Below are 27,805 nucleotides of genomic sequence, written 5' to 3'. Positions count from 1 at the left end.
CGCCTCAGCTGGATAACCAATAACGATCATCCACCCAGTCATTGGTAAACCTATCAGAGAAAGCCTAGAGAAGAGGAAAGGAGAGAAAGAAAACACGGCACGGGAATACAAGTGCAAGACACAGATCGTAACAAGGGGTAATTAACACATGGTTACAGAGTGGATCGTTCTCTGGGATGCGTTTTCATGAAAATCGAATGTAAAGAGTTTTATCTCCAAACAGATTAGCTTAAAATGCTAGTATATGGGGCATCGAATAAGTAAAATGAAATCGCTAGTTAATACCACTAACAAAGCTCAAAATAGCCTCACACTAACACGGTAGCATAATGAGGGTCCCTACATGTAAACCAATGCATTGAGAACTTTGTAAGTGTACACACAGTTTAATAAGAAGATGCTTTATAAAGACAGTACATTACACGTTCACGGACAGGCACCATCTTGGAAAACGGTCTCAACAAATCGAGCCACGAACGCTGTGCTAAGTGATTAACTGTGACTTGGAATCTCATATGGGACACCTTCTTCCCTTGTAGTTAGTCAACCATATATTTGAATAAACCTATATAATTCATGCATTTCCATGTAATTACATTTCACAAACTTAATTCCTATCGATCAGCTCACTTAGCACAGCATTCGTGGCTCGACTGGTGTAATGTAATGTACTTTATAAAATATCTTCTTATTAAACTGTACACTTACAAAGTTCTCAATGCATTGGTTTGCATGTAGGGACCCTCATTATGCTACCGTGTTATTGTTAGTCTATTTTGAGCCTTGTTAGTGGTATTAACTAGCGATTTTAATTTTACTTTATATGCCCCATAAACTAGCATTATAAGCTAATCGGTTTTTAGAGATAAAACTCTTTACATCCGATTTTCATAAAAACGCATCCCAGAGAACGATCGACTCGGTAACCATGTGTTAATTATCCCTAGGTTCATTTTTCACCGGTGTTGTCCTTTTGTCCTCGACTTACTCATAGAGGCTTGTCTACAAGTCAATGAATCAGAATTGTAATGCTTTTGTATGTATCATACAAGCCTTTGGCTTGACTACGTTTTCAAACTAATAAAGCTAATAATGTGTTGCTAATGTTTCACAAACCATGTTCCCATTCACCATCTCAGAGTCAGACCTTCTTAAAATCAGCATCTTTACAAACCTTACACACACAAATCTTACCGTCAGTGGAGCACGTCATATAATTCATCATAACATTGTAACATGCATCATATACATAATACACCCACTATATTGCTAAATGTACATGATTTTTCATATCAACAGCAAAATATACTGGGATAAGCTGGCTTTCCTTGAGACTCCCCTTCTACAATGCAGTCATAGTTAATGATATGCTAAAGCCTGCCTGCATGTTGACATGATTGATAGTTTGTGATGTCAGAAACACCGGCCATTTCAAACCACATCTTTTTTTTTACAGCAGTTTTAAGGAGAAAATACGTAGCAATTGTTTTTACCTATGAATTTGCACATGGTTTGTCTTAAATCATATTAAAAATACCACATAGATCTATAAACAAAATTATAAACTAGATTTTCACCACTGGTGGTCTTTATATAAGTTCCTCATTTAGCAGTGACAGAGGGTTTGATGGATGGGAATGTGTAGGATGTTTTTTGAGATCAGTGTGAAAGCAAGATCGAATACAATTAGAATAATTAGAACACATCTTGTGATATGATTTGTTGAGTTTTAAGATGCGATGTAAGCTTAATAAGCATTTTTATACAAAAATATAAATGTTAATTTTCCCACATAGTATTTTTCATGATATTTGCCAGTTAATAAATAGTTTAATTTAATATTGCTGAAGTTTGGTGTGTGCCGAAGTGTGGTTTAATGCTGAGCCAGCGTTGAATCTGGGCATTACATGGTCTACTGAAACTTGGCACAAGTGTCCACAAACTCTAGACTTAAAACTAATTTGTTTAGCCAGGCTTATATTTAAATCTCCATAGTCCGCTACTAATCCTGCTACATTTATTCTGTAGGCTGGGAACTATTGATCCTTTCTTTATTAGAAGCTCTAACATTACTTCCATTTCTTAGGACAGTGCTTCTCAACTCAAGTCCTCAGAACCCGCCTCCCAGAATGTTTTAGATGTCTCACTATTCAACACACTAAGAAACTGACTGAAACAAAAGGTGTAAACATAGCAAGTGTTTTTGATGTGTCACTAACTAAAACACAAGATTCAATTCAGCAGAGATCGTGAAATCATTCCGATTTATGAATTCGAACATAGATGAATGCTAAATAAAGAGATTGGGTTGATGTGCACATATATATATGACAAGCGTCAAATCGTGTTTGATCTTTTGACATGGGCACACTGTACAAATATACAGAGTTTTCCACTGTTCCTGCATACTAACCATCCTTATATTGATCTATTTTGGTTCCTGGTTAGGAGCACATGAACCTTTCTGTTGTGCTGCTTATATTTATCTAATATTTATCAAGCAATAAAAACGGCCTTTCCTTCACACAAAAGGCATCTGTGTATGTGACAAGATTGTCCTGCAGCACTTTACAGACAAATGAGTGGAAGGAGAATTTTAGATTGACACGAAAGTGATTTATGACACTATATTCAACAACAGCAGCTTGGTCGGGGTGTCATATGTCATGATGCCATTTCTGTGTCATTGCATATGCGCAGAACTTTCCAGTTTTGTGTTTTCAATCCGTTTAATTGTTCTCTATTAGAAAAGGTTTAAATTTATTTAGATTTTTTCAGATTGTTGTGGTAAAGTGACTTTTTGGCCCCACTTTGTATTAAAGGTGGAATAAGTGTTATTTCAAAACCGTTTTAGAAAAAAGAACTCGGGTCGTGTGGAATAACAACTCTTGTAGCCAATCAGCAGGTAAGGGGCGTGTCTATGGGGAGAAGAGAGGCTCGGTGCACAACATTATTCAAAACACACGAGTCACACAGGACGGACATTGCCCAAGAAAGAACGAATATATGCTGGATTTATGCTTTTGCTTGAATATGCTCGTGTGTCATGTTCGCTTGTTTGTCCATTTGCGATCATATTGTCGCTCACTTCAATGATGATAAAAGACCCGTTCATTTCCACACCGTATGGAGTATCTAAATCCCCTCAGTGTTTCAAGGTTTCAAGCGTCAGCTCACAAAATGTGTTCGACGGGTAAGATACTAAACTCCTAATATACCGGTATGTTTGTTTCCTCTTTACATCTATATTACCCATCCGGTCATAATTGTAATAAAATTCGTTAGCTGGACTATCGAGCTTGTATAGCCTACTAACTTTATCGAGTTGCTCATGAGAACTGTTGTTTTGTGATCGCTATAACTCTAATCTTGTCACAATTGTAATATATTTATTAGTTGGAGTGTCGGCTCATGTTCTATCGAGTGGTTTATGTGAACGGTTTGTGTTTTGTGATTGCTATAACTCTAATCTTGTCATAATCGTAATATGTCGTTAGCTGACTGTCGGCTCGTGTTCTATCGAGTTGTTCATGAGAACGGTTTGTGTTTGTGATGGAAGGGGTGACTTTTTCATTGAATATTCGACCTGGATTAGTAACACACAGAGTCGTTGCCTTGGTTACGTATGTGTGGGGCGGAGCTATCAATATAGGGCCGAGACCCTTTTTGGGGGTAGGGGCGTGTTTCTTTTGGTGATTTGAAAAAACAACAACGGTTACCAGATGGCAGTTATCCCACCTTTAAGTGGCCTTCGCTACTATGTACGTACATGAAAATATAAGTATAATGTACTTATTGTGTTCATATTGTATTACTAAACACTTTTCCTAATATTGAGTTGGGATGCGGGTAAAGTTAGGGTCAGGTGTGGTGGAATGGGTATGTTTAAGGGTAGGGTTAGGTGGAAAGGAAGTGTTTGTAAAGGAAGACTGTAGTTATTTTTAAAATTACAATTTAATTAAATGCAGGTAATTTTTCAAATGTAAGTACAATGTTAAAACATGTATGTACACAATAAGTGCATTGAATCAAATAATTAATTGATGTTAGTACATAGTACTTAAGGCCACCTAATATAAAGTGGGTCCTGGGATTTAAAAAACACTGTGCTATTAGAGCTATGGACTTACAGTTTTAACTTATTTATGCACTCCACCTATGTAAAAACTGTAAAATGTTCTGGTCTGTATAATATTACATTTATTTGTATTACACAAGTGTTTGTATGAAAACACAAGGCCATTTTTAATGATCATCTAATGCTAGGCTAGCTTTTGATACTATAGATTAGAAGCACTCGTTTGGAAAACCTTAAGCGTCCTGTTGGCATTCATGGACAGGCCTGGTTTAGTTCCTGTGTGTGTGTGTAGAACAACTGTCAAAACAATAGTAATGCTTCAAGGTACTATTTTAGGCCCATTGTTGTTTTCCTTGTATGTGCGCCCTTTAAGTGATATTACCAGTAAAATACAACAGATTTAGAAGGCAAAGGTCATTTGTTGCCTTAATGGGTAACACATAACTTTATTAACTAAGCCTAATTTATCAACAAGAAGGTGGAAAGACACAATGTTTTGTAGAGCTTTTGATAAACCAAATTGAAATGTAGTCTCTTATTCTCTGTCAGGTTTGATGGTGATGTAACAGACAGCGCCACAGGTGAAATTTCAGTAGATACCCCCTGGAGCAGGTCTATAGAAGATCTCCATGGTGACAGTAATCTACCATCACCGGTTAGCGGCAGCAGCATACCACGGTCCACACGGCACTCCTTAAGGTAGACACAGCACACAAACAAACGCATTTTATGTTCACTCTGAAATTTTTTTTTACTAGACAGCCCTTAACGTTTTATTGCCATCTCAGGTCTAATACTTTGCCCAGTCGCAGAACTCTGAAGAACTCCCGTTTGGTGTGTAAAAAAGATGATGTTCATGTCTGCATCATGTGTCTCAGAGCTATTATGAACTACCAGGTAAGCAGGTTATGAAAGTATGTAATATTGTTCTGCTGGTTTTTCAAATTTATTTGAATCTCTTTTTGTTTTTCCCATGACTTTATCACACTCTTTGAAGTATGGCTTCAACATGGTTATGTCCCACCCCCATGCCGTCAATGAAATTGCTCTGAGCCTTAACAACAAAAATCCCAGGTAACACCACACACACACACACAGCAGTTTATATTTGAAGACTTCATCATTGCCCTCAAAACGTTTCTCCAGTTTCTGTGTTTAAACCTCTCAAATGGTTGATGAGAACTCTCTTATCTGTCAAGGCTTTTATCCAAACCGTTAAGCTATTACATTTGATCAAAGACCTTTTTTGGAAGGGGTGTTCTTTGGAAACTTTAGCTATAAATAGATGAATTGTCTGTCATTTGTGTCGATTAAGGTCAATAGGAGATAACAGTTTGTAACTGAGACTGTTCTTAAAGACTGTGATACAGAATCCTTTAAAGCCGTTAAACAAACCTTCTATGAATAGTCCCTTGTATAGGTGGGATAATTCCTCTGTAATTTGCCAACCGTAAAACCAATAGGATCACTTGACCTGCCCCTTGGAGATCTCTTGATTGGCTGTATTTGGAATCTTTAATTAAAAAGGGAATCCTAATTAAAAGTTTGGTTTCTTAACGCAAGTGTCCTTTTGTCTCCGTTGTGCAGGACCAAAGCCCTGGTTCTGGAGCTGCTAGCTGCTGTTTGTTTGGTCAGAGGTGGACATGAGATCATCCTTGCTGCTTTTGACCATTTCAAAGAGGTAAGAAAGGATATTCTACCATAATTTAAGCGTTCCATTTATTTCGCTCTGATGCGCATTCACATAACCGTAGCCGCCATATTTTTATGCTTCGTAATACTGATATTGCATTAAATAATAGTTTTATGACTCTGGCTGTAAATCAAAACGTAATCATTATTTAATCAATTGTTCTGATACATTTTATGTAGTTAATGTATTCAATTTATTTTCAAGTAAAGAAAACATAATAATGTTAAATTATTGACTATGTTTACATGTGCACCAATAATGCAAGTATTTATAATAATTAGAGTAAGGTCTTAATCACAGCAAGATGTTTACATGACATGAGCAGAACTCTTCACTTCAGTTTACATGCAATTTTCATTATTCTGAATATTCGCTAATAAGTATGGTTATACCACCCTTAGATGTTTTAATCTAACATTGTTTTAATTGTTTTAATCTACCCGCATCAAATGTATTTTTATGGACGTAGCTTACTGGATATTATTCGGTGACGTGATGAACATCTGAATGCCGGGTTTGCCTGCTGCCGATGTGTACTCGCGCGGCCTAGATGAAGATACGGAGCAGAGTTTAGTGATTTGGAGAAGAGAATACTTAAGAGTAATGTCACAGTTCATTCATGAAGTTGTGTGAACAACACACGGTATCCGCGCACATGCGTACTTTGGTCAGAATGGTAATAATGCCTGTTTATTGCGATTAAAAATTAATGTGACCGTGGTCACTATGATTATGAACTTAATCACATTAGTTTGATTGAAGTGTTGCGTTTACATGAGGTAAAGTTTAATCACAATATTGTCAAAATCCTATTATAATCTCATTGGCCCTCATTTATCAAAAGTGCGTACACCAAATTTCCAGCGTACACCTTGCGTACACCCAAACCCACGGTGACTTTGAGATTTATCAATATGGACGTTGGCGTACGGCACGCTCAAATCCTACGCCAGCTCAGGAGGTGGTGTACGCACGTTTGAGTTAGTGGGAAAATGCGCAGAAAAACAATTCCTAACACCACAAAACGCACTGGCAAGATATGTTATATGACCCACTGTTAAAAACCACACCAACAACATTCAGTGTTTATTTTTGTGCAACATGAAGGTCAATGTTTAATTTGTGTGACTTTACCAAAGCGTTTGATTAGGCATATGTATTCCTCCAGTCGCGAGCCTGTGCGCTTTATCTGACGGTTCAGGCCCGTCTGGCCCGGCAGCTGCGCACGGACTGGGACTAAAATAATTCAGACTGACAAAATAATAAAAATGACCTTCTTCTTTTAAATAATAATGCAATCAATAAAAACGACATTATTCTTCTAAATAACAAGCGTCATTAAGAATAATAATCATAATAATAAGAAGAAGAATCTTACAAATTGTCATGTAATTATTAATGTGAATGAATTTTACTCCACATAATAATAATAATAATAATAATAATAATAATATATTTTATTTGTAAAGCCCTTTTCATAGTTAAAAACAATCCCAAAGTGCTAGTGCATCACATCCCCATCACTATTGCACACCCCAATACATGTGCCGTGATACGAAATTAAATGCTAATTGTTTCAAAACGTGCTGTAAAATAATGTATCATCCAAACAGCTATTTAAACTGCTGGAGTGCGCTTCTCAACCTCCACACTATTAAGAGTAGCCTACTCGTAATTTGGGTCCATATTTTGTTTTTGTAGGTGCCTTTATTCCCACTCTTTAAACTCCCAAATAAAACAATTTCGTTGTTTTCCACTTCCCTGGTGACGGTTTCAATGGGCGCGTCTCCATCATCTCACTAGTTCAGAAGCCAGAGCACTGATCAGGGAGTCAGCCCATTGACTTATGTCCTAATCAGTGCCCTGACTAGTGGACTAGAGAGATGATTTTGCGCGCCCGATCTCCACGTCGGAGAAGTTTCGCCTCTTTGCCGTCTTCTGTTTGTCTATGGCGTAAAATGAGGCCGTGGGGGAGGCGGAGACTTGAATATATAGGGGCGTGTTATTCAAATGACGATCGTTTTCCGCCGCCACATTTATCAAGGGCAAGTATTGCGTACACCTGGATTGCAGAGGTACGCACAGCTTCATAAATCAGGCGGTGAGAGGAGTGTAAGCATAATCTTACGCCAACATATACGCCAGTTTCTACGCAAGATTGATAAATGAGGGCCATTATGAGGGAGCATGTAAACATAGTCATTGAGTTTGACAGCAGCAAAAATAAACAGAAGTTGAATCACATACGCCACAGGAAATGCAATAATGGAAATCTGTGATAATCAATAAAACATTCCCCACACTTCATGAATTTTATCTTACATATGTTTTTGCTGATGGTTTGCAGTTTCACTCATGAATGATATTTCAGTTTTTGAGCTTCAATAATTACATTTCACAATAAAAACGTATAAAAATTAACATTCTAGATATTGAATTAAAGGGTTAATTCACCCAAAAATTTATTTCATTAATTACTCACCCCAATGTCGTCCCACACCCGCAAGACCTCTGTTCATCCTCCGTCAACAATACATTTTGGTCCAAAAATAACAAAAAATACGACTTTATTCAGCATTGTCTTATCTTCTGTGTTCCTCAAACAAAGAATCAAACGGTCATGAATCATGATTCGGATCGCGTGTCAAACTGGCAAACTGCTGAAATCACGTGACATTGGCGATATGAATCACGAATCAATCTGAAAACAAACGCAGAAGAGAAGACAATGCTGAATAAAGTCGTATTTTTTGTTATTTTTGGACTGAAATGTATTGTCGACGCTACAGAAGAGTCTAACTAACCAACTGATGTCGCATATGGACTACTTTGATGATGTTTTTATTACCTTCTGGATGTGGACAGCAAGTGGGCATACACTTACATTTAAAGGACAGAAAGCCCTCGGACTAAATCTAAAATATCTTAAACTGTGTTCTGAGGATGAACGGAGGTCTTATGGGTGTGGAACGACATTGGGGTGAGTGATTAATGAAAGAAATTTCATTTTTGGGTGAAATAACCCTTTAATCATATGCTTGATGGAAGGTGGAACTTCTACAAAACTATTGGAAACAAAAAGCTAGCAAACTGTCAGAATTTAAAATGCACAAGGTTGTTTCCTGTGTTATTAAAATATATAACTTTTGTTTCTCAGGTCTGCTCTGAATCCCAAAGGTTTGAGAAATTGATGGAACACTTCAAAAATGAAGACAACAATATTGATTTCATGGTGGGTCTATATTACATAGTCCTTCCTCTGTCCTCTGGAGTGCCTTTTAAACTGACATGCTTTCTCCACTACTGATGTCATATCTCATCATCATTCCCCCTGTTCGTGACTCAGGTGGCGTGCATGCAGTTCATCAATATTGTGGTGCACTCAGTAGAGGACATGAACTTCAGAGTTCACCTCCAGTACGACTTCACCAAACTTGCTTTGGATGACTATCTAGAGGTATTAAAGTAATCAAAGCGCTCAAAGTATATTCTCTATACGCTCACTCAGAAACTCATGTCCACTGTCTCTCGGGTGTGTTTGTGTACAGAGGCTGAAGCACACTGAAAGTGATAAACTCAAAGTGCAGATCCAGGCATACTTGGATAATCTGTTTGATGTGGGGACGCTTCTAGAAGACGCAGAGACCAAAAACGCTGCCCTTGAACGTGTGGAGGAACTGGAGGAGAATCTCTCACATGTGAGCGAAAGCATAAACACTAATATTTAATTTTATTTACGTTTTTTTTTAGGTATTTAAGGTATTTTTTAAGGCATTTAAGTTTTCTAACCTTAGCTGAACTTCATAATTTTCAGCACAATCTATATAAACTATTAATAACACTGTTATTTGAATGCTGCAGCATCTTTCCCTCTTCTCATTCTGTCTATTTTTCATGTTGGCAGATGGCCGACAAACTCTTAGAAACTGAGAATGAGGCCATGTCTAAAATCGTGGAGCTTGAGAAGCAGTTGATGCAGAAGAACAAAGAGTTGGATACCGTCCGGGTCAGTAGTGCACCACCAGTTTGGATCACATCAAATGGTTTATAACAACTGTTCAACATGATACTACATTTTTTTTTTTTTTTTAAATAAAACCAATAAAAGGAATAATATAAAACAATTACCGGTAGACAGGGCTGTCAATTTAATACATTAATTCAGTACTAGTTTAGTATCATGTAGTATTTATTAATTACAATTTTTTTTTTCAGTTTTCAATTTAGTATAAGTTTTGGTAATTTTGTGATTGTCTTGTTTTTTTAATATTCTATTTAATTTAACTTTTTTTATTTTAGTTTTAGTCATTTAGTAGCCCGACTTGGTCATACTCAATTCTAGTCAGAATATGAGTCTGAAACTGCTCCATTGGGCTGTAATTATGGGGCATCTTTCAACCAGGAAAGATCTCAATTGGATAGACCTTCACAGCATATCACAGCAATGGTCAACGGTACTCGCCTCCACTGTGTTGCCAAGTCTGCAGTTTTTTTCTGTGGGTTATTTTCCATGTCCGCGGGTTGAATCAATGAATCAATCAACTTTATTTATATAGCGCTTTTACAATGACGATTGTTTCAAAGCGGCTTCACAGTGTTAAACAAGACAATATTGCAACAAAATTGGACTTGGCTGTACAGTCGTTCTGGAGAAAACAGTGATGTTATCAGCTTATTTTAATTTATCATATAGCGACAATGTTGGCAGATCAGTATTATAGTTTATAGAATTAAATAAGACCTAATTAATTCATTTTATTTGTGTATTTAGTTGAATAACTTAGATCATAATTTTAGTGTCCGCAAATGAGCAAGCCAAGTCAAAGGCGACAGTAGCAAGGAACCAAAACTCCATCAGGGCATGATGGAGAAAAATAAACCTTGGAAGAAACCAGGCTCAGTCGGGGTGCCAGTTCTCCTCTGGCCTATTAATAAACAGTGTATAATTATTATTCTGGCAACCTTACAGGTCAGAAATCATATTAGATCGGAATATTCAAAATGTCTGGGTATCACGCAAGAGACGGGTTTATTTAGGATGGCACGTCGATTACACAAGAGTATTTGTCCAGAAGTGAAGCAACCTCAATTATGTGATATATAAACCCAGGAATGCAAATTTTAGCAGGCAACCTTGCTAAAATAACACACATTTTACCCCCCAAATGCTTTTTTTTTTTTTCTGGAGAACCCCCTCCCAGAAACTACTCTTTTGGGCTAGTAGTTGGCGGGTTTTGTTGTAAAGATTTTGCAACCCTGTCTGCACAGTGAACGCACGCTGGAATAAAAAAAATCAACAAAAAAAAGATTTTAAGGATACACAGAGTACTTACTAATATGATCATCATTTTCAGAGAGAAATAGTGAAGGTGAATGTATATATACAAATAAGTTCTTCATTTAGGATTTGAACTAATGCAACCCAAGCGCCTTTAATTCGGTGGATGATTACGTTACTGTTGATCATTTGTCCATCAACACCTAAAGCCCGCCCTAAAAATTTCATTGGTCTGAACAGTTTCTGTTTCGGCATAATTACTCCTCTATGGATCGAGTCCAGACTGAACTCAAATGTTCTGGGCGGGGCTGAGTTCGTTTGGCATCCAGGCTAGTCATTTAGTGCTTAAACAAAGCCGTGACAACTTTCTGAAACAAAATAACTTAAACTTAAACAAAAAAACGTAGTTATTAAGTTAGGTTTTTCATCTCATATTTATTTTCTATTTTATTTCAGTTTTATTTTGTGCAATATAAAATTTGTAATAGTTTTACTTTTGGTTACTAGTTATATAAAAGTATATAAATTATATGAAACCACAATGTTAAAACAACATCTAAACTCATCTATGCAGTCTGTTTGTATATTAAAATAGCATAAATATAGATGTAATGTATTGTTAAATATCATTAGTTTGATCAATTGCATGTCATTTGATTTGAATGTATAATTGATGGACACTTCAAAAAAATAGTTTAATAACATTGGAGGATTTAATAAAAAAAATTGTCATGCTCAATGACAATGACAGACACATGCTCAACTCTGTTTGTGTGTCTGTGTGCACATGCAATCCAGGCCGTGTATCGAGATGCCAGCTCACAAGTTCACACGCTCCGGAGGATAGTTCGTGAGAAGGACGAGACCATTCAGAGGCAGTCCACGCTAGAGAAGAAAATCCATGAGCTAGAGCGCCGAGGCAGTCTTCAGATCCAAGTCAGGGGTGAGGGAGATGGGGAAGGAGATGTGTCCCCGCTTCCATCACCTCCTCAGCCCATGGCTCTCTCTCCCTGCCCTGATGCCATGGCCCTGGCTGGAGCCTGTGCTGGTGGAGCATACAGCTCTGGCAGCTCTTCCCAGACCAGCACCCTTCGAGCAATGGTCACACCTCCTCCTCCTCCTCCTCCACCACCACCACCACCTCCAATGGAAAGTTCCTCTGGTGAGTAATGGTTCAGAACATATATAGCTATAACTGAAGATGATTAATATGTATGCCCATTTGGGGCATTTGGGATGGTATAGCTTAAAGTCCGAGACACACCACGACACACGTTGGTCGGCTTAGTTTTTTCTGTATTCCGCACCGCTGGCTCTAGTCAGACACCATCAGGTTTTTTTTGTTCAGTTCATCATGTCGAGGTCTCTGGTGAATGAGTCACTGCACAAGAATAAAAGTTAAGAAAGTGATGAAAGCAAGCAAAGAAGTCTAGACGGTACATACGGAAGGCTGTTTAAATTTTACATCATCTTAACTGAGCATTCAAATGCACAAATATTTTCATAATAACATGAGCTGGCTAGAACGATATACAATCCTTGTTTATGGATCGTATATCTGCAGTCCTAGAAATATACAGATCTGAAAAATAGATCCGATTACTGCAACTGCAAAGTTCTCGAATAATACAAAGTTTATATTCATTTTTAAACAACACAGTACTAATGTTGTAACTTCAGAACAGTTAAGAAATCAATATTTTCATAGTCCTTACTGTGGCTTGATCAATGCATCCTTGCGGAATAAAAGTAATTTATAAAAAATCTAAATAAAACTTTTGATGAATTGTTCAAATGTGCCGCAAGTCCTGAAAAAAGTGATTGTCTGCAGTCTAGGTCATAAACCTCGTCCTCTCAATGTAATCGAATGGGATGCGAATGAAACTATTTATTTTTCCAAAGATGGGTCCTGTCATTTTAGGTAGTTCTTATCACTATGGCGTATGTTCAAGTGTTCTTTTTGCTATAATAACTATGGTTTTAGTTGGTGAACTGAGGGAATAAAAATGGGATGTAATGTCATGATTGACAGCTGTGCTTGCGATTTGAGCCTGCGGTAGCAAAAGTATGGGATTTTCAATGTTTTTGAACATTTTTAAAGTTGTGCCCCATATGACGCACTGTATACTATACACTTATACACTATATATTCAACCGTATGAAATTCATATGCCCTGAGTCCCAATTCGCATAATTATACTAGGTCCTAAAAGTATGTACTCTTTTTGTGCAGAAAAAGTACGTACTCTTTTTGTGCAGAAAAAGTACATACTCTTGAGTGTATGCTTCGGGACATACTACTTCGTCATCTTTAATGGACTCTGTCGCTTAGTTACGTGCATCACCGTTTAAACTGCCCTGTCAATCGTCGTCAGATTGGTCACAGTTAAAATCCTCCACATTGTTTCATTTCCTACTGTATCAGAGAGAAATGTAGTCGCACGTTAATTTGCCATGTGTGGGTTTTTAATGCAGAGACTCCCCTTATGTGTTTTCAGTTTAAATATACTGATGCATAGTTTTTGCATTATCAAGTTAATGGCCAAATGTGACATTACAAAAGTTTATGGTGCTGCTGCAGGTGAAATATAATGTAGATAACACTGAATAAATATATTTTCGTCAGGTTAAATACTTATAATTGATCACTCAAACCTTTATCTGAACCTCTCTAATAACCGTTGAACTCGCACATCCGTCATGTTTCTAGTTTTAACACTTTATCCGCGTTTGTAGTTCTCGCAATGAGCTGCGGGCAATATCAGCCGTTAAGAGTGTGCGCAGATCTGCACTTTGAATAATGACCGACTGGGTATCTTTGGAATACTATTTTCAGCATGCTACGGTTTGGGACATACTTATTATATTTTCGAATACTATTTAGTATGCAAATCGGGACGCAGGGATGGTTTTGTCATTCGTGGAGCCCCTCCCCCTCCACGAAGCAATTAAAGCCACAGCAGTCGAGTGCATGAACTGTCCGACATTCCACAATTCGTTTTTTCCGTTAATTTGGTGCATCATCCGGTTATTTAAAGTGCACTTTTTCTTTTGGAATTTTCAGTGTTAACACACTACTTACACTATTTATGCTTAAAACTTCATAAAATAGTGCATAAGTATGCAAATTGGGACGCACTGTAATGTAATATTACAGTGTACATGTAATCATATAACGCAAGCAATCGTTCTAGATTACGTGACTGCTGCCTAACTAATACCTAACATGCTATATTACCATGTTTTTACAGTAAGCAATGTGTTTGCAGCCAGTGATTCAACAGAGCTGCATAATGACCGTGCCAACAGATATTTTAGTACAAATTAATGGTTTAAAGACACATTGAGTAGAAACTTGTAAAAATCCAAACAGATTATTATTCAATCTCTTCTAATTAGTAATTCTTTGTTGCCAACATTGCGTCTTCTTTTTCTGTAGTTCCTAATGGGCCATCGGCAGCTCTCGCACCACCTCCTCCTCCACCACCACCTCCCCCACCTCCACCTCCTGGGCATTCTATTGAGATCTCTGCTCCCTTACCCCCACCTCCTCCTCCTTGTGCTCCTCCTCTCCCAGGCTGTGGCACGCCCACTGTCATATTCAACTCTGGCTTGACGGGTACGTGTGTATGTGTACGTGAGTGTATTAGTGTGGATGTCATTGCAGATTTTAGATGTTTTTTTTTTTTTTGTTTTTTAAAGATTTGATTCATATTTTTTTCGGTATCACTTTACAATAAGATTTCATTAACGTTAGTTAATGCATTATCCAACAATGAGCAATACATATGTTATATATAATTTTTTGTTAATGTTAAAATATCACTGTTCATTGTTAGTTTGTCAGATCATGTCCAGTAAATAATATGAACTGAGAAAACTTTGGATTTTAATAATGTATTAGTAAATGTTAAAATGAACAGTACTGAGATAAATTAATAATGTTCAATTATTTTTTCATTGTTGGTACGTTAACTAACATAGTTTACAAATTATGGAAGCTTTATTGTAAAGTGTAACCATTTTTTATTCTTAAATGCACTACCGATCAAAATTGAGCGCATTATTAATAATTGAGCGCCTATAATAATTGAGCACTGATACGCATATGATTTCTGAATGATTATGTGACACACAAGTGTGGAGTAATGGATGCTGAAAATTCAGCTTTGCATTCACAGGAATACTTTACATTTAGAACACTTATTTTAAATGGTATTAATTTCACAACGGTTACTTTTTTAATCAAATAAATCCAGCCTGGGTAAGCATAAGCAGAAATATAAAGAAAAATCGTACTTATTCTAAATATTTTGACCTGTAGTGTAATTTTCCTATCTTTTGTGGGTTTTTGTTTAGGCACTTCATAGAGTGTAGAAGCACTTTCTGCTTTCTCTTTCTAGACTTTTGTGCTTTCTAACTCTCTAAACATGTTTTTATCTACTCTCTTTTTCTCCTGCCCTCAAAGATGGACCAATCAAGCTCTTCTGTAGGTTTCCAGAAATTTGTCATAGCCACCATTTACTGTCATGATCTAGTTGTGTTGTGTGTTGTGTGTCGTTGCGTAACACGTTATCATACATTCTTGTGATTGCAATGATTGCATCATCCTATTGAGTATTTAGTAGATGCTTTGGTAGTCACAGTCCTCTTTTCTTCCTTGGCAGCTGTGAAAATTAAAAAGCCAATCAAAACCAAGTTCCGCATGCCAGTGTTCAATTGGGTGGCTCTGAAACCAAATCAGATCAACGGCACCGTCTTCAATGAAATCGATGACGAGAGGATCCTAGAGGTATTTGTCTGCAGCACTTTACATGGTGTAAAATATGTGATCTCGATCAACTCTGCATGTTTTACACCGAAATGCTGGTCTACAACTTCATTATCATGTTCCTGTTTGGGTTACTGCTACATTATACGTTGATGCCAGATGGTGTTTATTAAAAAAATTTAAAAGTACATTCTGTAACTATTGCCACTGAAATGGCAAACAACGACACACATATTTAAACGTAAAATGTCCATCCACGTTTTCGAACATCAAACTGTTGAGTTTGAGTGCTGTGGATGGCACTTTAAAGGTGCCCTGCCACACAAGACCATTTTTACTTGTTTTTTTTTAGATATATGTTAGGTCCATATGTGTTTGTATCTGTCGCGAATGTGAACATTAACTGCTACCTCCTCTGTCAGCTTTAGCCACTGAAAAGATATAAGCAGAGAAAACAGGCCAATTACAAAAACTGGTCAGTCACACATGGTGTTGCCTGAACTCATTACTATTCATGAGCTCGTCCAGTTGAGACCACACCCACAAAATTTGTGTGGGCAGAATTCTTAGTGACAGTTTTCATATACAGCAAGGATGACTGAACATCAACGGGCATGTGCGCTATGCACAAATAGAACTTAAACATTTCTGCAGCAATTCTAGATAGTAAACAAAGTTCCCCGACTTGTTGCGCTGGGTAAATTATGCTGATAGCAAGGCTCTCATATTGGCTAGCTGTTAGCCAATCAGAGTCAAGCAGTTGGCTTGTTGAATATTAATAAGAACTGGCGCAAATCAAGCCGAGTCTTCCTGCAGGCTTTCTATAATGAAACAAGGTAACCAAGGAATTTTTCCCCACAAATTTTACTGAGTCCATGGTAGACCTTCAGACATTTATCACAAAAGTAATCAAATACATGTGTCTGGGCACCTTTTGATAGAATGCTTTGGTTTACAGGATTTGAACGTGGATGAGTTTGAGGAAATGTTTAAGACCAAAGCTCAGGGTCCTGCCATTGACATGACAATGCAAAAGCAGAAGGCTCCTCAGAAGGGCCCCAATAAAGTATCTCTACTGGAGGCCAACAGAGCCAAAAACCTTGCCATCACACTCCGTAAGGCAGGGAAGAGCCCAGAGGAGATCTGCAAAGCAATTCAGACGTAAGTTCCCCTTTGCCTCAAATCTCAAAAGGAATATGAACAATATTCTTGGTGAGATTGTGTTTACAACCGTGGGATTTGTTCTTGTTCATCTGCTTGATTGAAAGACAGTTGGTTCTGATTTGTTTCACTCCACAGTGCAGCTCCTGTATCTTCTACCTCTGCTGTTTTGTGCTTGGTTAGATTTTTCTTTTTTTGGTTTAGAGTTTTTTTGTTTTTTTTCTTCGGTTTGTGTTCGGTTTGATCAAAGTCCCTTTAAGGCCACGTGTCCACCAAAGCGTTTTTACCCAACTGAAAACGCCTCGCTGTGCGCATTTTTTGTTGTTGTTTTTTTTTTTTTTGTTGAGACTCTTTGCTTATGATATGGAATATCCGCAGAAGTGTTACTAGTATCTCATTTCACAAATAGTTTGTTTCTGTATTGATTCTATATAAAAATGCCAATACAATTTGAAGTAAATCCGTAATTATGCTACTTGTTGCTTGTTTTCACCTGTTCCGTTGACGTTGTACAAGCAGAATGTGAATGCTGGTCAGTGTTGTGTTTTTCTCGCCCCTCCTCCACCGTGATTTGACGTCTGGGTGAAGAGTGACAGTGATAAACACTGCGTTTTATTCAAAATTGAACATTCTTCAACTCTCAGCGATCAATAAAAAATGCTGAATGCTCAGCGCCTGAGCGTGAAATATTCGCTTCGTGCCTTATGCTCATGCCGTTCTTAAAATGTGGCACAATTGAAAACAGTTAAATATGGCAGCCAGCTGCGTTTGAAAACGCTTTAATGGACATACGGCCTAAGACAAGATGGCCTCAGCGGCCATCTTTGAAACACCTCTCAGGCATGCATGTTCAGCTCCTATCTCTTTGAATGGGGAAATTTCAAATTCGTTCAAACTGTTCGATTAAATTTCATATTTGAAATCACCAGTGAAATCTGACAACAACTTTCTAGTAAATTGTTTCTAAAAGCTTGAATCATTATTAAAAAAACTGCATATTTTAACCTGGACAAAGCTGATACACATGCGCATCCCAAAACACATTTTCCCAAAGCTCATTTCTATAGCAACCAGAGCTTCCAACAACAGCTGCAGTGATGCGATGACTTTACTAATCAACAATTGGCTCTTTCATTTAGAAGGCGATGCTTATTTGCCTTATTGGGCGTTTCACTTTTTCCCATTCATAAGTAATCAGAGTGCACCGTCTTCCTATATATAAAGTCTTTGGTTTGGCCTAGTTTAGTTTTTTTTTTTTTTTATGTACTTTGAACAGTTTCTCTCATCCCCTCAGGTTTGACCTACGTACAGTGCCTGTGGATTTTGCGGAGTGTTTAATGCGGTTCATGCCCACTGAAAGTGAGGTGAAAATGCTCCGCCAGTATGAGCGTGAGCGACGGCCAATGGACGGGCTCACTGATGAGGACCGGTTCATGATGCTTTTCAGCAAGATTGAAAGGCTGCCACAGCGGATGACCATCATGGCCTTCATGGGCAACTTTAGTGATAGCCTGCAGATGCTCACACCGGTAAAGTGGATGGAGGAACTCAAAACTGTGAAATTCAAAATTGATTCATATAAAATGCATTTATAAATGTGTCTTTTTGCTGTTGCTGGTTTTCCTACAGCAACTTCATGCTATCATAGCAGCATCTGTATCCATAAAATCATCACAGAAGTTAAAGAAAATCCTTGAGGTAAGCCACTAAAACTTTAACATCACAAAGTCTTTTGCCATTTTACAGTCTTACTTGTAATTAAATGCATGTCTCATCTCAGATCATTTTGGCCCTGGGGAATTATATGAACAGTAGTAAGAGAGGAGCTGTTTATGGTTTCAAACTTCAGAGCTTGGATCTGGTAACTTATTACATCTCATAACCCTTTGCAAAACCTTTTTTTTTTTAAACATTCCATTTAAAATACTGTAATGTATCTTGTCTTCAGCTGTTAGAGACCAAGTCCACAGACAGGAAGCAGACACTTTTGCATTACATAGCCAATGTGGTGAAGGAGAAATATCCTATTGTAAGCATTTTCTACAATGAGCTGCACTATATTGAGAAAGCTGCTGCAGGTAAGTGTCCATCAACCCTCAAAATATATTTGAAATCTACTAATTTGAAAGGGTTATTTTATGTCTAAATCAGGGTTATTGTTTAAGGGTTAGTTCACCCAAAAAGGAAAATTCTGTTATTAATTAATTACCCTCATGTCGTTTGACTTCCATAAGGCCTCCGTTCATCTTCGGAACACAAATGAAGATATCTGTGTTGAAATCCGATGGCTCAGACAGGCCTTCATTGACACCAATGTCCTTTTTTTAAAGACCCATAAAGGCACTATAGACGTCGTTAAAAAGCCCATCTCACTACAGTGGCTCTATAATAATTTTATGAAGTGACAAGATAATTTTTTTTGTGCGCAATAAAACCTAAATAACGACTTGTATAGTGATGGGCCGATTTCAAAATAAAGCTTCGAACCGTTATGAATAAACAATAAACTCGATTCGAATACTCGAATATTTATCGACAATGATAAATATTACATAGAAAAAAAGAAAAAAAAGGGAACACTGATTATTACTATGATGATGAGAAGTGATGGTAGTGATAATATAATAAATAGTAAATGGGTAATTTTGCTTATGAATACACACACACCCACACTCACACCTACACTCACCCACACACACCTTATACATTAACACACTTTTATTTCACTTCTAGAATTATGTAATTACTCGATTGTCAATTACTGCACAATTGTGGTTTTTATGTCTGTATGTCAATAAAAAAAATAATTAAACAAAAAAAATGAATAAACTCGATTCATGTTTTGGATCAAACTGCTGAAATCACGTGACTTTGGCGATCCGAATCATGAATCGATACACTGATTCATAACTGTTCGAAGCTTTGTTTTGAAATTGGCTTATCACTATATAAGTTAGGGGTGACCCCGAATAGTCGAAGATTCGATACATCGATATGCGGAGCTGGATTCAACCACCGATCTCACAGTCGAATCGTCGCGGGTGTAATGATAGCGTCCGGTGTGCGACCCCTTTAAGGGCGCTGAGCTTCGCACCGGATGTGCCGCGCCTTTAAAATTCGAACACGTTTTCAATGAGTGTGCACACACCGTTCGGCATTCATATATAATCATTCATATATAATGAGCGCGTGTGGTGTGAGATATCTGAGACACGGAGCAGAGCTTCCCCCTTTAGGCATAATCGGCTTATGAACGTGCATGTAAACGCACTCAGTGTTCTTTTCCTCTCTAGGCAGGCATTCTTTTTAGGTTTATTTATCAAAATGTTATTTTATATATTTTTTGTGATGTTCTGTATTTCGATCGCAGCTTTAAAATGATATGAGAAAATGTTTAACGAATGTTTATCCACCACATTACCTTTTATTTTAACTAGGGCTGTCAATCGATTCAAATATTTAATCGCAATTAAATCACACATTTTTATCGGTACTAAATGTACCTTAAATTAATGTTTTTGTTATTCTAATCAACATGGGTATGGACAAATATGCATGCTTTATGCAAATGTACATTTATTATTAGTGAAACCATACTCAGAACATGAAGACTAGACATGTATCAAAGGTCACAGATGTTTTTCAAAGAACTAGTTCATGTCTCTTAAGCCTAAGCTTAAACCTTTTGAATAAGTAGTGATTTCTCTCATTTTAAGAATATAAATAAAGGGAGTTTTCACACTGGCAGTTTAATTCAGAACAGGGCACAGTTCGTATGAAAAATTGGTAAAGTGAAAGCCGTCATGCAGACCTGGGAGCGCACCAGTACCACACCATACTTGGAGGAGGTCCATATTCAACGAGTAGGAATATAGTGCGGCCCCTTTAAGAGATCCACATTTCCTTTTTAAATGACAGTATTTTGTGTGTGTGTGCCGAACTGTGCCACGATTCACGTGAAAAGTGTGAAGAACATGGACTCGGGAGCGCTTCTGTTCAGAAAAGTAACCTGAGTATTCGGTTGAACCGACTGTGGTGTATTTAATTCAATAAAACACACGTACTGTAAGTGGTGATGGTGTTAATGATTTACCTCAGATGTGATGGAGAGTCAGCTTCAGTGCATCGCGCTCAGATTGCAGAGAATGTGCTCAGTGTAAAAACTAACTTTTCTTTCGACCTGGAGTCTAATAAAAATTAAGCCGAAAATATGAGCTTATGTAGGCTATAACTGCACTAGTTTCAGAGTAATGTTATTGTTAACCCTTTTATTTCCCTATTAATGTTTGCTGCTGCATCCTTTACATCTATGGCTGATCTTAATTTCTACAACTACGGGCCATGGCTCATACAGAAAATGTGCCCTGCGTTAATCACGCGTTAATAAAATTAGTGCCGTTAAAATGAATGTGCGTTAACATGTTATTAACGCCTTAATTTTGACAGCCCTAATTTAAACCTAAATAAGAAAGTCATTGTCAGTTTGTCTTGCAGTTGGCAGGCAGTTTTGGTCGTTTTATTAAAATTTGTTCCTGTGTGCAGTGTGTAAAGGAAAATAATAAAAGTTTTACCCTCCTGCAGAATAGTGACGTGCCCCTCCCAGCCCATTCACATACACACACACACACACACACACACACAGGTGATTCAACTGTCGGTCGACCATAGAAAGAGTCGACAATTCTGATTCGAATGTGTAACTCTTTAGTTGAGGACACCCCTAATATAAGTATTTTTTGTGCGCTAAAAAACAACTAAATAATTATTCTCGTCGCTTCATCAAATTATTGTAGAACCACTGTAGTGAGATGGGCTTTGTAACGTATAAAAAGAGATTTATTTTCCTTTAATATGGAAAGCTACAGTAAGTTTGTTTTTGAGAGTGGATTTCATTTATCCCATGTTGCAGTCTCTCTGGAGAATGTTCTCCTGGATGTGAAGGAGCTACAGAGAGGTATGGAACTGACCAGAAGAGAGTTCAGCATGCATGGCCACAACTCTCTGCTCAAAGATTTCATCCATCACAATGAGGCCAGGCTTAAGAAGCTTCTGGATGATGCTAGAATTGCACAGGTAGAAAAAAAAAACCTGTGGTTAAAAATATGTGTGCTGGGAACTGTAAGGTTGTTGGTTTGAAACCCACATGATTGTGACTTCACTTGGATGTAATTACAGGATGCATTTGACGAAGTTGTCAAGTTCTTTGGGGAGAGCGCCAAGACCATGCCCCCCTCTGTGTTTTTCCCTGTATTTGTTCGCTTCATCAAGTCCTATAGGGTGAGACTTTATACTATCAGTGTTCCAACTTCCTTCTGGTTCACACAAGGCCCAGATGTAATTAGTTTGTCTTTTTTTTTCAGCATGCGGATGAAGAGAATGAGCAAAGGAAGCGGCAGGAGCAGCTGATGATGGAGAAACTTCTGGAACAGGAGGCCATGATGGAGGAGCAAGAAGATCAACAGGTATCAAGTCAAAAATGAGAGCCATAAACCCAAAGTGTAATTCCTTTTTTTGGGTACATGTACGTACACTAAATGCTATGTGTACAACAGTGCACAGCAGAGGTTGAGCAACTTATGTGATTAAAGTCGAGTTGACATACTAGTCACTGTGCTAAGTCATCAATGTCATTAATCATTCATGCCATTAATGGACAAATAAGCCTGAACCTCGAGCTGAGACTGGAATGTGGGTTGCCTTGTGCACAGCTATGGCATATGACACAGCGCTGCCCACAAGACTATTTACTCCCACATAACAGCTTATTTTTATCAGTTCTTTTGTCTTTGGGTTTTTATATTTTTCACAGATTTCATGCTTGTTCTAAATCAGATACAGATATTAGCAGTAGCATAGTAAAGGTTACATTTATATGAAAGCATTAGTGAGAGAGCGATTGCGTGTGAATTAATTCTACCTGGCAGCGTCTCTACTAATAGTGAAGCTGTGAGTTTTAGTTATTAAAAAATACATGCTACAACTAGGGGTGGACAATCTGATTATTTTGTATTGTGATCAATCTTTTCAGGTGAATCGTAGAGATTGTGATCTTTTATGTTCTTATAATAGCAGGACATTTATTTTGAAGGTCTGAATAGTACAGTTAAACAAAGTAAGTAAACTATACGAAAGAGTATTGTTTTATATATTGCGTTTGCTTTTATATAAGTAGCGGAAAGGCAAATACTATTAATACTTTCTCATTTACTGTTAACATTCAGCTAATGCGCATTTATATAATTTAAAGGTGCACTATGTAGTATTTTTAGCAGTAAGATATCCAAAAACCACCAGGCCAGTGTTATATATTTTGTTCAGTTGAGTTCTTACAATATCCTAAATGTTTCCAACTATTTGTAAATTGTGAGAAAATTGCTATTTTATCCAATGATCCGGGACGTCTGAGGGAGTCGCCTGTTAATTGCATCATATCTGCGTTTCCCACGATTTCCACATTTTATTTGGCAGAAACGCTTTACTCGTAGCAGTGTGCAAAAAGTGTCACAACAGGAGCTGAACGAAAGCACAGAGTAATGTCATAACATCATTTTAAAAACATCATGATAAAAAGAGCTGCGTTACCTCATACTCATGACCGGAAAAGTAGAAATAGCACCCACGACTTTGTCCCGTCATAATTATAGTCCCATGCTTGTGAGCCCTGTGTTTGGGTAACGGTCTCTTCAACGGCCTTGCTCAGCTCCTTCAACATTCAGTCTTGCTCTGCTTCATACTACAGTAACGTTAATAACCGCATAAATGAAGATGATGATTTCTGCCCGAGTCCTATCCCGATTCTTTTCCAGCGGCTGTGAGGTGAAGACCACAGGTCCCAAGATTCTGAGCTCAAACTTGGCGTCATCAAACTAGGCCTTTGTTTTAAATAGGCGCCCTCTCGCAGAAAGAAAAATTAGATAGTGCAGCTATAACAAATCTTTGAATATCTAATAAATATTTAATTTTACAAACCTTGTAGGCTTCGTCGAATCCAGCTGTCAGATATTCTGAAGCATGCTTTTGTAGCCTGCATGATCACGTGTATTCACTGTATAGTCCGTGTGAATGAAATGCGGACAGTAGAGTTCAGTTTACTAGAGACACGCGATCGACAAACTTTGAACACTTGATTTCAAACTATGCTTCGGTATATTTAGTTGCCCGCTGTCATTTTTCACTGTGCTGTATGTAAAATTAGTGTCTTTATTTTAAAAATATGATTCCTAGTATGCAGAAACTTGTACAGAGTGCCCTGTTGGTTACAGGGATAACCTTTTTATTAATATTTTTTCAAACAATTTCTTTATTTGCTTTTCAAGATATCTGCATCAGCCATCAAAAAAAAGTTTGGCTATTTTGACAACACTGGTTGTTTAATGCAATCCTGTTTTAAATTGATGACATTGATGTGCGAGCTACTGTCTGTATTTGTGTGAGTTGCAGCAGCGCATTAGTTTAGAACACCGATTTTCTTACGTGTACAGTAAGCTGTTTAAAACGTGCATTCACCTGATCAATTTTGAGCATCCAGGTGGCATAATCAAACATCTTGTGGAGCGCTCTTGGAGTATGCATTTATTTGCCTTTAACTGTTGGAAATGGAGTGTAAAAGTGGACTTCAAAGATTCTTATCCTGTTGCGCCCTCTATAGGATATGATCCGTGACTAGTCAGCGTCAAGCTTAAAGGGATAGTTCACCCAAAAATGAGTTTCTTTATTCTGCTGAATGCAACAGATATTTTGAAGAATGTTTGTAACAAAGCAGATAGAGCAACCACTGACTACCATAGTAGGGTGAAACATATTATGGTAGTCAGTGGTTGCTCTTTCTGCTTTGTTACAAACATTCTTCAAAATATATATTTTGTGTGTTCAGCAGAAAAAAAGAACCTCATACAGGTTTGGAACAACTCAAGGGTGAGTAAAAAATGACACAATTTTCATTTTTGGGTGAACTATCCTTTTAAAGCGTCATGGGCGAATATTAAAGTCAACTAGTTTATGCAATCCCTAGTACACAGGCAGTTATCGCATGTGCATTATGACAACTGGCATTCTGTTAAAATAATGTTTTGTCCTTGTCCAGTGCCTGGGCAATCTCTTATCACAAGCTCTAAACCATACACACATATTTATGATGTCTTATGCTAGAATAGTACAAATACTTAATCCACGTAGCCATCCATTGTTGTTGTAGCTTGCACACGTTTCAGTCTTTTCCGTTTATTCTGAGTGCTACTCAATCAGCTCCCTAGTTTAGTAGTCAGGGCACTGATTAGGGAGTCGGCCATTTTAAGAGGACGTAATTTGATAGACAGGTAATGAACATAATCTAGCTACCATTTTTAATTTCTGTCTGGCTGAAATGTTGCACATATATGTAATAAGCAAAGTATTTCTCATAATGTACTTTAAATAACATTACAAGTAAGATATCAGCTCTGCTGTTGTTCATAAATCACAGTAGTGATGTTGTATAATAAGGACATTGTCACGTCGTTGGAAATAGTCATCAGTGTCCCAATGTGTAGTGAGCCAGTGTCCCTTACTGTCCTTACAGTGCACGAATTTGTGAACACGATTAAGACGCACGGTTTTTTCTTTGACTACTTTGTGAATCCTCGGGGCACTGTTGCTACCTTGTGGGCAAACAAATTAGTGTAACAAATTAAACGCACATGACATGTGACCTGTGTGTACAGACTATGCATGGTTAGAAAAATCAGGCTGCATGCTGTGCTGATGACACAAATTGTATCACACGGACCCTAGCAACGCAAAAAAAAACAAAAAACTTGGACTTACTATTGCACCCCAAAAGGTACATTTAAAATAATATTGTTAAGTGGGAAGATTACAGTGAAACTGTGTGCAATAACTGCATATTCTTTCCCTTATTAACTCGCTCAATCACCAGTCACCATCTCACAAGGGCAAGCGACAACAGCAGGAGCTGATTACGGAGTTAAGGAAGAGGCAAGGCAAAGATAGCCGCCTCGTCTACGAAGGCAAAGATGGAGCCATTGAGGACATCATTACGGGTAAGAACGCTACTGGATGCTAAGCTCAGATTCATTTGATTCTACGTATAACGAACAAATCTGCTTCCCTAAGTGTGTATTTGTCTCGTTCTTTCGGTAGTAACAGTAGACGTACTGTAGCAGTAGACGCCATGCTGTTTAGCTTTACTGGAGTTTAGAGGCTTGAAGTTTCTGTCTGATTCTGTGCTTTTTCTAGAGCTTCTTGCTTTTGGTGTTTCTATGTTGTGATTGGCTATTATTTTGCTGCAGTGCTGAAGACCGTCCCCTTTACCGCACGGTCAGCCAAACGTGGCTCGCGGTTCTTCTGTGACCCCGCCCTCTCCGAGGATTTCCATTACTAAACTAAATTCTCTCCCCTCAGAAAGGTGCCTTTAAGTCCGTCTCTTCTTCGCTCATCTCCTAGCCATCCTTCTCTCTGTCTGTTTCTTCATTTGTTTACTACTCACCTGGGTGTACATTATGGATATGTGAACTCTTTGCATAAAGCATATTAGGGGTCTTAAACTACCATGTACTTGCATCGAAAATATAATTATTAGGTAAAATGTAATTATTGTTGTCATACTGTAATGTAACATTTTTCTGTAATTTACTCTACAGCACAAATGTTGCTGCTACACGTGATATGGGTACAGTTAGGGACAGGTTTGGTGGTATGGTTAAGTTTAAGGGTGGATTATGGTGTAAGGGAAGGGCCAACAGTGTTATTATAGATTAATTACAGAAATATGTACATAATATGTACATTGAATTCATTTGATTCATTTAAATGTTAGTACATAGTAGTGGGACCAAAATGCATGCCTGTTTTTATTACTTTTGCCATTTTGCATTTTGTTTCCTGTACACTATTCACATCTGTACACTATTCACATCTGTACACTATTTACATCTAGTACACTATTCACATCTGTACACTATTCACATCTAGTACACTATTCACATCTGTACACTATTCACATCTGTACACTATTTACATCTAGTACACTATTCACATCTGTACACTATTCACATCTAGTACACTATTCACATCTGTACACTATTCACATCTAGTACACTATTCACATCTGTACACTATTCACATCTAATCACAGATTTAAAAAAAAAATGCCTTCCCCTTCCACTGCGTTGTTCTAATACCATTTTAAACACAATTTCTTGGTAACTACCTGAAACATATCATGACTTATCAGACTGATCTAAGTTAAAGGGATGCACCAATATTAAAATTCTGGCTGATATAAGCTGAAAATTTTTACTTTGTTGATAACAGATAAATGGCCAATAATACAAATGTTTTATTCTCTTTTGTCTAAATACATCTAAATACATTTTAAATAAAACTTAACTAAAATCAGTCATTTTAAAGGCTCCAAGTGAATTTAGGCATTATATTATAATGTAATTTATGAAGATTTTTTTTATTTGCTAAAGACTTCTTTTGCAAAATGTCTTTTTTATTTTGCATAACTTTCATGTTAAAATAGGGGAAATGAGTATGCAGTTAAATATTCAATATGGGCCTTTAATATCAACCGATGGTGGAGATGGATAAATGGCCACTATTCAAATACTATATTCTATTTTAAATACATTTAAAATATAATGCATCAAATTAAAATCAGTCATTTTTAATATTCCAAGTCAATTTAGACATCACAACATTAAAAAGTACAGTGTGCAGAATGAATATTCATTTTAATTTGAATGTTAATTTGTTAAAGATAACATTAAACAATGTGAATACATTTATAATAAGGTTTCATTAGTTAACATGAACTAAAAA

General features: G+C 37.3%; 1 protein-coding gene across 3 annotated transcripts in view; it reads left to right on the top strand.

The window, feature by feature from the left end:
* The window catches only part of fmnl2b (formin-like 2b), a 42,636-nt gene that overhangs the window by 12,836 nt on the left and 1,995 nt on the right, over positions 1 to 27,805 (top strand). Inside the window, exons 6-26 of one of the 3 annotated variants that reach the window (XM_067459274.1) lie at positions 4,628 to 4,777; positions 4,867 to 4,975; positions 5,076 to 5,152; positions 5,666 to 5,759; positions 8,929 to 9,003; positions 9,118 to 9,228; positions 9,320 to 9,469; positions 9,676 to 9,777; positions 11,848 to 12,211; positions 14,489 to 14,668; positions 15,518 to 15,538; positions 15,717 to 15,841; positions 16,779 to 16,981; positions 18,276 to 18,510; positions 18,611 to 18,679; positions 18,762 to 18,842; positions 18,930 to 19,059; positions 21,891 to 22,054; positions 22,157 to 22,258; positions 22,342 to 22,443; positions 25,896 to 26,019. In XM_067459274.1, the coding sequence (XP_067315375.1) occupies positions 4,628 to 4,777; positions 4,867 to 4,975; positions 5,076 to 5,152; positions 5,666 to 5,759; positions 8,929 to 9,003; positions 9,118 to 9,228; positions 9,320 to 9,469; positions 9,676 to 9,777; positions 11,848 to 12,211; positions 14,489 to 14,668; positions 15,518 to 15,538; positions 15,717 to 15,841; positions 16,779 to 16,981; positions 18,276 to 18,510; positions 18,611 to 18,679; positions 18,762 to 18,842; positions 18,930 to 19,059; positions 21,891 to 22,054; positions 22,157 to 22,258; positions 22,342 to 22,443; positions 25,896 to 26,019 (2,768 nt within the window). Of the gene's footprint in view, positions 1 to 4,627; positions 4,778 to 4,866; positions 4,976 to 5,075; positions 5,153 to 5,665; positions 5,760 to 8,928; positions 9,004 to 9,117; positions 9,229 to 9,319; positions 9,470 to 9,675; positions 9,778 to 11,847; positions 12,212 to 14,488; positions 14,669 to 15,517; positions 15,539 to 15,716; positions 15,842 to 16,778; positions 16,982 to 18,275; positions 18,511 to 18,610; positions 18,680 to 18,761; positions 18,843 to 18,929; positions 19,060 to 21,890; positions 22,055 to 22,156; positions 22,259 to 22,341; positions 22,444 to 25,895; positions 26,020 to 26,268; positions 26,385 to 27,805 lie in introns of all 3 variants that reach the window. The other 2 variants (XM_067459276.1, XM_067459275.1) reach the window with 2 other exon arrangements.

Source organism: Pseudorasbora parva, chromosome 12 (genome assembly GCF_024679245.1).
Source record: "Pseudorasbora parva isolate DD20220531a chromosome 12, ASM2467924v1, whole genome shotgun sequence".
Taxonomy (NCBI): domain Eukaryota; kingdom Metazoa; phylum Chordata; class Actinopteri; order Cypriniformes; family Gobionidae; genus Pseudorasbora; species Pseudorasbora parva.
The sequence above is the reverse complement of the archived record's forward strand: the minus strand, read 5'-3'. Positions and strand labels throughout refer to the sequence as shown.